This window comes from Nestor notabilis, unplaced genomic scaffold (genome assembly GCF_000696875.1).
Source record: "Nestor notabilis isolate BGI_N333 unplaced genomic scaffold, ASM69687v1 scaffold13788, whole genome shotgun sequence".
In the NCBI taxonomy this organism is placed as follows: Eukaryota; Metazoa; Chordata; class Aves; order Psittaciformes; family Psittacidae; genus Nestor; species Nestor notabilis.
The window spans coordinates 6639-18973 of NW_009941614.1; the positions used below are offsets into that span (position 1 = coordinate 6639).

Sequence of the window (12335 nt, forward strand, 5' to 3'; positions counted from 1 at the left end):
CCCCAGCTACTAAGAAGGGGAAAAAATGACTGCTGTAGCTGAACCCAGGACAATTATATAGACAGAGTGAATGTTCTTTGGTTACCTTTCTCATTAAGATCAAACTAAAACTTAGTGTGATTTTGAAGGGCAAATTGTACTGTGCGGGTCCTGCACTTAGGTCACAACAACCCCATGCAGCACTCCAAGCTTGGGGAAGAGTGGCTGGGAAACAGGCCATGGAAAAGGGATGGGGGGGGGGGGTGAGCCAACAGCCTCCTGGCCTGGATCAGCACCATTGTGGCAGCAGGATCAGGGCAGTGGTCATCCCTCTGTACTGTGCACTGGTGAGGTTGCACCTCGAATCCTGTGTTCAGTTCTGGGCCCCTCACTACAAGAGAGACATTGAGGTTGCTGGAGCAGGTCCAGAGAAGGGCAATGGAGCTGGTGAAGGGTCTGGAGCACAAGTGTGATGAGGAACAACTGAGGCACCTGGGGGTGTTTAGTCTGGAGAAGAGAAGGCTCAGGGGGGACCTTATCGCTCTCTACAGCTACTTGAAAGGAGGATGGAACTGGGAGGTGGCTGGTCTCTTCTCCTGAGTAACATAGCGGTAGGATGAGAGGAAAACGGCCTCAATTTGTTCCAGGGGGGGTTTAGACTGGATATTTGGGATAATTCCTTCCCCAAAGGGTGGTCAGGCATTGGCACAGGTTGCCCAGGGCAGTGGTGGAGTCACTGTCCCTGGAGATATTTAAAAGATGTGTGGATGTGGCTCTTAGGGACATCGTTTATTGGACTGGACAATGTCGGGTTAACAGTGGAACTTCCATGATCTTAAGCGTCTTTTCCAACCCAGCTGATTCTGTATTGATGCAGATTCTTCTAAATACTGAGTAACAGAGAAGTCTGTGTTCGCATAGCTTTAAAGAGGACATGTTTTTACATGCCTTTTTGAAGACTGTATATTATCTTTTTGGGTACCTGATACAACAGGAGTTTGTAGCTGTACAGTTAGATGCACAGTCCACGGTATTTTCAGTCATATTGTTAAATATTGTATGTATTTTTTTCTGTTTTTAAACAGGTAAAGGACCTTTAAAAGACTACTACAATGGACTGATAAACAAGCTGCACTTCAAACATATCCAGATCTGTACACCATGGCTTGAAGCTGAGGATTACCCTCTTTTGCTTGGTAAATAGTGGATTATGAAATAGGCTTGAGAATGTGTGAGAAACTACTCAGCACATTTGCAGAGAGCTGAAGAGACTTTGCACAGGAGTTAGTAGAATACAGTGAATGAAGTTGCTGCTTAGTGGTGGGGTATTTGTGGGTTTAACTTGTGCCAGCTAAATTTCTCTAACTAGAGTTCTTCACTGTTATCCCAAGAAGTAGGTGTAGTACCTGTGTTTCTCTTTTAGCCTGTTCTTTGTACTCTTTGTTTCTTCTAACTGGGCTGAAATACAGTGTGCCGTGGACGTTCCAGTTGACTTTCAGGGTCACTTCCAGTTGACACTTCAGGGTACATGAAATCATAAAGTTCTTGGTTGGGAAACCAAAAGTAGTTGAAATTCTCAATTGACACATCTTTGGAATGGTATTCACTCAGCATGTTCATTGTATTAGCGTAAAGTGTGAGTAAGCTTAGTAAAGTAGTAAGATTCTGCAGGGTTTAGAGCCTGCCAATTTCTGCGGCTGTAAAACGCTGTTACTTGCTACTTTTAACTAACAAAATCACACTGTAATGCCTTTTTGAAACCACTTGTGCTGGAAGAGGTCGCTAGTGAGCCGTGCAGTGATCTCCTGTGGATTGTAGTGGTGGTTTCCGGGGCTCTTAACCCTTCTTTGCAGGTGAGGAGGCAGAAAGGCTGACTTAAGATACCTGAAATGTTAAAATTCCCTGGAATTTAACATGCACTTCCCAGGTGTGTTTCTAAAGCCTGACTAATGTTAGTCACAAAATATATTGTGCTTTTTTCCCTCCTCCACATGCTTGAAAAGGAGTCAGTCTGGATGGTGCTGAAGGTAGCTCAGGTTCAGCTCATGTCACCCACAGAAGCAGACAGGTTTGCAGTAAACTGGCAGAGCTGCTGTGGGGATTTCATCCTCTCCTCTCTTCTCTTTGCTTTGCAGGCTCAGCAGACCTGGGTGTGTGTCTCCATAAATCATCCAGTGGTTTGGATTTACCCATGAAGGTGGTAGACATGTTTGGCTGTTGTTTACCTGTGTGTGCAATACATTTTGAATGGTAAGAGCTTGTTTGTGCTGCTACACTGTGAGTGGATGATGGAAAGCAGCATTTATACAAAGCAGGAGTTCAGTAGCTGCTGCATGTATCAGATGCGATCCCAGAATCACACCACAATCATGTTTTATTCAACAAATTGGAAATAAAGGTTGTTTTATTTTAAGTTTAAGAATTAACACTAGTTTCTACAAAGTTGGGAGCATTTAAAGCAACCATATGCCTTAAAAAAGTAACTACCCTGTAATCCTTTGCTTCCATGTAGTTCCTTTAAAAAGAAGCTTCCTTCTGCACAGATGTGTCTGTGTTCTGTGCAGGGAGGAGTGTGTGTGTGTTTAGTCATGATTTATGGCCTTTAGGGAAGCAGGAAGTTTAATAAAGGAAGACAAATACTCTGTAAGGGTCTCATGAACTGGCCTATAGACAGATGTTTCCTTCTGGGTTGATTTTAAAGTAAGTTATTGCCCTGATTTTTAATGTTTGTCAAGATGAGTGGCCCAAAGACAGAGTGAGAGTCCTTCTGTAGTGTAATGGTAGATTTAAATATCCTGACATAGAAGGGAGAAACACTCTGAATTTAAATGTTTAAAGCTGCCTTCTTCATTCTGTGTTCAAGGAATCATAGACAGGTTTGAGGTTGAAGGGACCTTAAAGCTCATCCAGTTCAAACCCCCTGCCATGGGCAGGGACACCTTCCACTAGACCACGTTGCTCCAAGCCCCTGTGTCCAACCTGGCCTTGAACACTGCCAGGGATGGGGCAGCCACAGCTTCTCTGGGCAACCTGGGCCAGCGCCTCAGCATCCTCACAGGGAAGAACTTCTACCTAATAGCTCATCTCACTCTCCCCTCTGTCAGGTTAAAGCCATTCCCTCTTGTCCTGTCCCTACAGGCCCTTGTCCAAAGCCCCTCTCCAGGTTTCCTGTAGGCCTTTTAGGCACTGGAAGCTGCTCTAAGGTCTCCCCTTATAATGAGCTTTCTCTTCTTGAGGCTGACCCAGCCCAGCTCTCTCAGCCTGTCTCCAGAGCAGAGCTGCTCCAGCCCTCATAGCATCTCTGTGGCCTCCTCTGGACTGGCTTCAGCAGCTTCACATCCCCCTTGTGTTGTTGCCACCCTCCACGTCCTGTTGCCCCAGAGCTGGATCAGGGCTGCAGGGGGGGGTCTCCCCAGAGCACAGCAGAGGGGGAGAATCTCCTCCCTTGACCTGCTGCTCGCGCTCTGGGGGTGCAGCCCAGCACATGGGGGGGTTCTGGGCTCAAGCACACACCTTGTCAGGTGTGAAGCTCGTATCCAAACATCCTGAGTGATGATCTCTTTTGGTGTCACTGGGCCACTTTTTAATTGTGTATGCACCGCTCCCTGCTTTTTTCCCACATTTTCTTCTGTGACTTGTGTTCACAGTTTACATGAGCTTGTGAAGCATGATGAAAATGGTCTGATATTCAGGGACTCGGATGAACTTGCGGAACAACTAAAGGTAAAGGCCTGACTGGTTTTCCTTTCCCACTAGCTGTAAGTGCAGAGGTGCCACCATGTGAACTGCCCTTCGATATGTGCTGTCACCTTTGCAGTTTGCATTCTCAGAGTACATGGCTTTGCCTGGTGAATGTTACTGCCTTCACTTCTATTTGAATATGAATCTGAAGCTGGTTTAGATGTTGTCACTGTTCACCATTCGTAGGATCAGACCTAAGAGAGCTCTCTTCCTGCAGCATTGTAGTTCAAGTTTTGTTTTGGGGAGGCTAGAATGAGCCTAAAATGTAATATGATGGTATTTTAATGTGGTTTTCTTTTTTCTTCCTTTTCATTTTTTTTTTCTTTTTTTTTAAACTTACAGATGCTTTTCTTGGAATTCCCTACCCTGGAAGGCAAACTTCACAGCTTCAGGAAAAACCTCCGTGCATGCAAGCAGCTGCGCTGGGATGAGAGCTGGGACCAGACTGTTCTGCCTTTGCTTGGGCAGAATGACTGACTTTTTGTGGGGAGGAGGGTGTCAAAAAAGCTGATCCCTTCCTGGAGCTGCCTGGATTTGCTCAACAGTGAATAAACACTTTGTATTGGCTATAGTTGCAGTTTTTAAGTACTTCATCTTGGAAGCAGTGTTTGCACACACCTCTTCCTTTACCATTTGAGCTCCTTGTGTGAGTACTCATGCTGACAGTGCAGCTGAGGCTGGCTGTTGTGTGCCGATAGCATTAAGTCTTGAGGGAAGACGTGAGTCCCATGCTGGAGAGCTTGAGCCTTGCCATCTGCACTGCCCTTCCTTCCTTACCCCTTTGGATGAATCTTTAGAAAGTGGGAGAGAGGTTTAGTTGCTCTAGGAACTTGTGTGCAAAATCTGTTACCTGTGCTGCTTAAAGGTCACTTTTTGGTGAAGATACTTAGAGAACTATTAGCAGATAGGCCTCTTGTACAGTAAGCACTCTAGAAGGTGATGTGGGTATGTTTTCTTCCAAGTGGGAAATGCCCTTTATTAAAATTACTCGAGCTGAGGGTACAGTGGGGATTCTATTTTTCCAACCAGTTAAGATCACAGAACCATAGAATGTTTGGGTTGGAAGGGACCCTAAAGATCATTAAGGATTCTTGGCTCGTCTTGCCTAGATGAGCTCTGACTATTCTCTTGTATGATTTATTGAGACAGAACCATTTTGTTTCGAAGTTGTTTTCTTTTTTACAGCATGTTCAAGAAGGTGAAAGCACATCCACTGGTATGTGACAGCTTTATGGAGCACTTCGAGGAAAAGAGACCTTTCAGTGAGTGTTGTCCTTGTACACTGAAGCGATTGCATCCATTTACTGTGAGAAAGAACATCAAAAGCTTCCCTTTTTGAACAGGTGACTAGAAAAGGACAAAATAAACCCAAAGTGTATTATTAAAGTCTGTATAACTTAATAAAAGCGCACTTTGCTTCATGAGTGCTACTAAGAAGGAGAAAAATGACTGCTACAGCTGAACTCAGGACAGACACTTTCCACTAGGCCAGGTTACTCCAAGTGTTGTCCAAAGCCCCTCTCCAGATTTCCTGTAGTCCCTTTAGGTATTGGTTTTCAAGCAAAATCTTCTCCAGTGGTTTGGCCATTCCCCTGTAGCGATAAATTAAGCACGTCCCTAATTAAACAGTAATGCCAAAAGCTTTAGAGAGGTTTCACCTTTCCATAATGCTTTTTTTTAGATCCAAACAAGCCACCTGTACAGAACTTTAAGTGACTTGAAGAATTTTGTGTTAGGGAGATAAAGGAGCTCCCCTGGGGACTGCTAACACACATTTACTCCAGAAATAGCACCTGTGAATTCTTCCTTCTTGGGAAGAGGTAGTTAAAACCTGTGTGGGGTTCTTTCTGCACATCCCACTTACTAGTAGTAGTCATAGCCTCCTTCAGCTTGAGGAGCAAGATGATTCTTGCTCAAGATGATTCAAGTTTCAAGTTACCCATCGTCCATTTTCTCTATTCCTACAGAGTGAGGAGGTGAAAGTATTTGTTCTTTTGAGTAGCTTTTAAAACAAGGCAAAGAAAACGAAGTCAAAAGAGGAGAAAGAGCAGCATGTTTCATGCTGTGCTTCAGGACTATTAGCATCCAACAGGAAAATGATAAATGGATTATGGAAAGCTTCAGAGAAGGTGAGCTCAGTTTTTCCTCCTCCACACAGAGCAGGGATACAGTGTATGATTCTGGTTTTGCTTTCTGGACAGTCTGAGAGGATGGTTTCCCAACAGCTAGTTGTGAAAGTGACAGTCCTTATGTGACAGGAATATGAATCAAGTTTATGTTACCACTGCAGAGTAAAGATGCACCTGATTTACCTCCTCTCTCAGCTTCTGGCAATATCTGCTACATTCACTGTAGGCAGTTTATATTACTAATTTTTAAGATGACCCAGACTGCAAGTACACAGGTGCATACAAACAAGCATAAAAAGACACAGACCATTACAGCTGGTTTTAATATTAAAAATATATTTATTCCAGTGAAGCATTGCTTTGCTCCCTTGTCAGTGTGAGATACTCATCCTGTGGTCCTGCAGATGTGCCTCTGTTAGAAAGCAAAACATGGTCGGACAAAGAAATCCAGTTCAATTCTGTTGTCTTCTCCAGAACCAGAGAACAGTATGATCAAGGCTGGTTTTCCTATTGCTCAAGGTTCCCAGGTACCTTTAAGGGCAGCAGTAATTCACTTTGACAACAGCCTGTGCGTGGAGTTGTATCCTAAGTGCCTCTCCTGCAAGTCTCTAGAACTCAAGATCACCTTGTTGCCAGGATGGGATAGCTCCTGTTGCTCTGAAAACTGGAATTCTATTTGCCAAGTCTATATAAATAGCTGGAGAATAGTTACATTTGACTGCACATCACAGAGGAAAACACGATTGCTGTGGGCTGGAATAATCTGCCACCCAATCTCAGCTTTATCTGTAAGGAGAAACGCTGGGAATCAGATTTCTGCTTCATAAAATGAAGAGCAAAGGCTGCATGTCCAGTTTGTACTAAGATCTCTAGCATGCTGTTTGGGTGAGGCACAGGTGAATGGTTACCAGTAACTGTTCTTAAACATGAACAGCAATGCTTCTGCTCTTCATGAGGTGTGATTTTGTGAGTTAATTGGGAGCTGCAGACCAGCTGTACCGCTGGGAGGCTGCAAGAGATGGGCTTTTGAGGAGTCTGTGAAGGAAAATCCCAAATCCCTCCCTATTGTACTTCATAGAATCATAGTTAGGGTTGGAAGGGACCTTAAAGATCATCTACTGAATCTCTAGGTGGGTTTCATAGAATGGTTTGGGTTGGAAAGGACCCTAAGATCATCCAGTTCCAACCCTCTGCCACGGGCAGGGACACCACACACTAAACCATGTCGCCCAAGGCTGTGTCCAACCTGGTCTTGAACACTGCCAGGGCTGGAGCATTCACAACTTCCTTGGACAACCTATTCCAGTGCCTCACCACCCTCACTGTAAAGAACTTCTTCCTTATAGCTAATCTAAACTTCCTCTGTTTAAATTTGAAGCCATTACCCCTTGTCCTACCACTACCGTCCCTAATGAAGAGTCCCTAATGAAGAGGTTTTTTAACCCTCAACAGTTAAGATAAAGGTTTGAGGCTGCATCTTGAATGTTATCACTGTGACAGTGCAGCAGGTTTTCCTCCTTTAAGCTTAACCCTTTTGCCACCACACTTGGGATTCATCTCAGTTTGGCACTGACAAACATGAATTGTGATAGATGGGATGGAGCAAAAAGCTAAGTTCCCACCTCCTCAGCAAATCCATGTGGGAAAGGGACTGCTTTTAGGCAGAGCACTCTTAAATCCAGCTCTAGGATAAAAACCTCACTGTTGGGCAATACCCATCACCAAAACCCACTCCTGTTCATCTCTATTTGGGGAAAGAGGCAAAAACTGTTGACGAAAAAGGCACGTACCAAGTTGAGCCTGGAAGAGGTGACAGGTGTCTGGATTCCGGACTGTGAAAGCAATGTAGACGTCGGGAGGTTTTCTGTCTGCTCTGGAAGTGGAGAGTTGCTGTAGCAGACCAACAAGGGCTCCAATGATCTCTGGATCATATACCACATCTGCACAAAAAGGAAAATATTTCATGTTTCTTGAGAATGGAGCAAAAAGCAGAATGAAAACAAAAATATAAGATAGTCACCTTGCCAGAGAGTATGATTTTTGTGTTCAGGGTTAAAGATTCCCAAGAAGAGCTTTTAGAAAACACCTCTATTTTGTGTGCTATGTCAATTTTCCTCATCTCCAATATCATCAAAAATCACTAAAAATCAGTGCTCCTTCTTATAAAGGGACTGCCAGATACTGTAATTAAGCCCAATGCTACAGCAAAACCACTGAGCGTTGGTGCTCTGCTACAACTGTACTTAGCAGAAACTGGGTTGTTACGAACTGTATTTTAGAGGCTGATTGAAAAGGAGTTGGTTTGAACTGCAGCTGTTTTCATCTCAAATTGTTTCCCTGAGAGCAGAAACAATGATGGAAGGTCAGGCTGATGATGAAGGGGCACAAAACATCAGCCTTACAGACCAGCTCCACGATCCTGAAATGTGTCAGCCCTGTTAGGGACTGAGACTCGAGATGATGTGGTTACTACAGCAAAATGTGGAGGTATGTGCATGTACCACCAACAGACATACTGGTTACTCTTAGAATCATACAATCAGCCAGGTTGGAAAAGACATTTAAGATCACCAAGTCCAACCATTCCCGAGTACTGCCAAGGCCGCCACTAAACTGACATGGTTTGTGAACACTTCGAGGGATGGTGACCACTGCCCTGGGCAGCCTGTTCTAATGCCTGACCACCCTTTGGGGAAGAAATTGTTCCTAATATCCAACTGAAACCTCCCCTGGTGCAGCTTGAGGTCGTTTCTTCTGGTCCTGTCACTTGTTACTTGGGAAAAGAGACCAACCGCCACCTTGCTACAACCTCCTTTCAGGTGGTTGTACATACAACTCTTAATACAACGCAGTAAGGGAGCGCCCTCAGTAAATACTAACAGCAAACAGTAGATATGTATTGATCACCTCCACTACTGTACTTCGGCTGTACAGTACAGCTGGTGTGAGGTAACACTCAAACCCTGAGTATTTTCTAAGATTCACACGTTTAATGCATTAGGTGACACCTTTAATGACAAAGGCAGAATATTTGGTCATGTTTCACTTGAATTCTTAGGTAATTCTTGCTTTGCAAAGCCCCAGATCAGGGAGTAAAATCCTCTAGCTACAGCTCAGAAATGTTACTTTTGCTATGTTTTGCAGTATTAGATTTTTTATATGCTTCCTCCAGATTTATACATAGGGAAGATCCAATAAGGAGTTGTGATTTGGCTTTTTGGTGGGTTGGTTTGTTTGTTTAATATGTTATCACTCAAGAGAATGCCAAGATGGTCTGTTAGTATGGATCAGTGCCCGTTAGTATTGATGAGGCTCTGAGCAGTGTTGGATTTATCATCTGTTTCTGGATCTTAAAACGTAGAAGGGATAAATAATTTGCTTTTTAATGTTGTGTACACAGCTGATGAACATCTGGAAAGACTAAATGATGAAACGGACTGGAAGAAGATCTGCCACATGCTTCCAGACACATTGACTGAGACAGGGCTGAGCACATCCTGCACACAGACACCTCTGTGCTTCCCTCTCTAGCCTGTGTGATCACCCACCATGAGGAACAAACGGAGGAAGGTACCTGCTGCAATGATGACATCAGGTTGAAGAGCCAACAGCTGTTTTTCTGTAACTGAGCCCCACTCAAGTTCTGCAACAACTACTTTTGGGGTTTGGTGATTTGTTCCTTCTGCCTCCTGGCCTCCAGATTCTGGCTGGATCTGCTGGGCAGCTTCAGGCTGCAGGACAAAGCCATTCAAACAGATGTTTTCCTTCAGCTGTTGGAGAACACGGTGGTGGTAGTCACTAAATATGTATGTCTTGGGATTGCAGGTTTTACAGATGGCAATTCCAGTGAAGCCGATCCCACTTCCTAATTCCAAGACTGTCCTGAAGGGTAAAGACATACTTAGCAGGACTCTAAGTGAAGTTAGGAAATCAAACCACCTACAGTCTAAACTTTGTCCCAGATAATGGGGACAGTTGGTGAACACTGAAGAAGCCATTGCAAGGATAAAAATGAATCACTCGAAATACTGCTCTGGCATGTGGTACAAAGCATTCCCACCATGGGGATGGGAGACATTCCCACCTGATTTTAGCCTTCTGCAGCATGGGTGTCTCGATCTAACCAAGCTGTTTTCATACTCAGTGGAGAGAAACAGACACTTGGGTAGCACAGTTCCTTTCCTTGTGAGCCCCATATTTTAAACTAATTTAGATAGATATTTCCTCAGAAGTGCCTGTTCCTCTCACTTGCTTATAAACAAAGCCCAGAGGAGGAGATCAGATGTGTGCACCTGCACATTGACTGTATAAAGGCAGATGGGATGAACTTCACCACACAGTGAGCACACTAGTTACTCACTAGGCACTGCAGTAGCTGAAGTTGAGCAGCGAACTCCACAGAGCAGGTCAGACCACATGGCGTGACAGCTTTGATCTTAAAACCTGTCTTAAAAGCATTGTGAGGTCCTCTGCTGGATTCAAGTTTGACTCTAACATCTGACTGTCAAGAACAGACCGGAGCAGCAGTTACCAGCAGCCAGAGGGTGTAGTCACTGTCTGTAAATTCACTGTAACTTAATATACCTTCTTTTGGAAGTACTTTGTTCAGTTACAGCTGTGTGGCTTGCTCACACTATGAAACCTGTCTCCCCATCTCTCTGTCCATGCTGGTGCCGGTACCTGTTCCTGAAGCCTGTGGGGTTCTGCAGTGCCCACTCAGCGAGGTGCAGAGCAGCCTCCCATGTGACGAGCCCTGTGGTTCCTCCAGAGATCACTGCCATGCTCTCAGAGAGGGTGACATACTCTCCTGTAGGCTGGGGACACACAAGGCAGCCAAGGTTAATCAGCACAGACATGAGCTTTACAGTTTACAACCAATATTAGCACCTGGGAGAAGGGAGGAAGTGCTCCAGGGGTTATTGTTAAAGCAAATTATTGCTTAGTTCAGGGGATTAAAGTGATTTATACCACTGCAGCATTAGTTCTTACCAGTAAGTAGTGTTTGTAACAGTGAGTAGATTCTTCTTCATTTAAAATAGCTGCCAGTGCATCGTACAGTTCATCCAGGGGCTCAGCTGTGGTGGATTCATGCTGTGGGAGACAGAACAGGCTGGGTCTGGGGAGCAAATTGTTGGGAAACAGGAAACCTACATTAAGTCACATTCTAATACACTCTGCCATAATGTTTTACTCTGAATGCTGTGGTTTGTTACTACATAAGGTCAAACTGGCATATTTTCAAGGAAAAAGATAACTAAGTTGGAAGGAACACAACAAGCGTTACCTTTTTGATGAGTTCAGTTAGAAAGCATCTTCTGTACTGGGCTGAAGGGGGATATTTCACACACAAAGGGTGGAGAATGGTCTAGAACAAAACCAGCAATTGAAACCAGTTACCAAGTTTCTGGTATGCCAGACAGGAAGAGGTTGGGGAAAGACCAGAGCTCTTAACAGGCTCTTTGTGTCACAAAGTGCATTGCGAGTTAGTAACTAAAAGAAGCAATGCTAAGCCAGGAAAGGAAATTGGGTGACTTCTGGTTGCTTTTTTTAGTTCCAGCTCTGCGGCAGAAAATGTAATTTTCCTCTTTTTGAAAAGTAAACAGCAAAACCAAGTGGAAAGAGAGACTGATTTGGTCTCTTCCTCCTCCTGCTTTTCTCTTTTCTCTCTTCCAGAGAGGTCCAGAGGAGGTCATGAAGATGCTCTGAGGGGCTGAAGTGCCTCTGCTCTGGAGCCAGGCTGAGAGAGCTGGGCTGGTTCAGCCTGGAGAAGAGAAGGCTCCTTAAGGGGAGACCTTAGAGCAGCTCCCAGTGCCTGAAGGGGCTGCAAGAAACCTGGAGAGGGGCTTTGGACAAGGGCCTGTAGGGACAGGACAGGGGGAATGGCTTTAACCTGCCAGAGGGGAGATTGAGATGAGCTCTTAGGCAGAAATTCTTCCCTGTGAGGGTGCTGAGGCGCCGGCACAGGTTGCCCAGAGAAGCTGTGGCTGCCCCATCCCTGGCAGTGTTCGAGGCCAGGTTGGACAAGGGCCTGGAGCAACGTGGTCTAGTGGAAGGTGTCCCTGCCTGTGGCTGCCCCTGCCTGTGGCAGGGGATTGGAACTGGATGAGCTTTAAGATCCCTTCCAACCCAAACCAGTTTGGGATTCTATGATGACACATCTCTGCTCAGGCACATGAGTCTTAATGTTGATGCTAAGGACAGCTAATAGCAGGAAGAGAAGGAAACCTGCTGTTCTGCCGGGCAAAATAAAAAGCCATGACCCTGACCTTCGGAACGATGAGCAAACCCAGCCACCTACAGCGGGTGCTCAGCTCCCAGAAGATGCACCAGGCAGCCGGGCACCGCCGCGACATCCAGCATTCTGCCTTACCCTGTGCAGAATATCCAGGAGCAGGGAGGAACCCAGCGAGGTCCGCAGGCTGTGCTCAAGTTCCTAAAATAGGATAAATAAAGGTAATGCTGCTCCGTGCCCCCTGGCCGCCCCCC

The 12335-nt window shown here is 45.1% G+C and overlaps 2 protein-coding genes across 2 annotated transcripts in view; one reads left to right on the forward strand and one right to left on the reverse strand.

The window, feature by feature from the left end:
- The window catches only part of ALG1 (ALG1, chitobiosyldiphosphodolichol beta-mannosyltransferase), a gene marked incomplete at its 5' end in the record, with an annotated part of 10407 nt that extends 6210 nt beyond the window's left edge, over positions 1-4197 (forward strand). The window contains 4 exons of the mRNA XM_010020982.1: positions 1065-1175; positions 2115-2229; positions 3627-3702; positions 4063-4197. Coding sequence (XP_010019284.1) covers positions 1065-1175; positions 2115-2229; positions 3627-3702; positions 4063-4197 — 437 coding nt within the window. The remainder of the gene's footprint in view (positions 1-1064; positions 1176-2114; positions 2230-3626; positions 3703-4062) is intronic.
- A 2337-nt stretch (positions 4198-6534) lies between these two features.
- On the reverse strand, positions 6535-12282 carry FAM86A (family with sequence similarity 86, member A; the record flags this gene model as incomplete). Its single annotated transcript, XM_010020984.1, has 7 exons — positions 6535-6635; positions 7640-7789; positions 9424-9731; positions 10530-10663; positions 10839-10940; positions 11134-11214; positions 12220-12282. Coding segments are annotated over 7 exons (939 nt in total), but the record flags the coding sequence as incomplete, so codon positions are not given.
- Between the last annotated feature and the right edge of the window lie 53 nt (positions 12283-12335).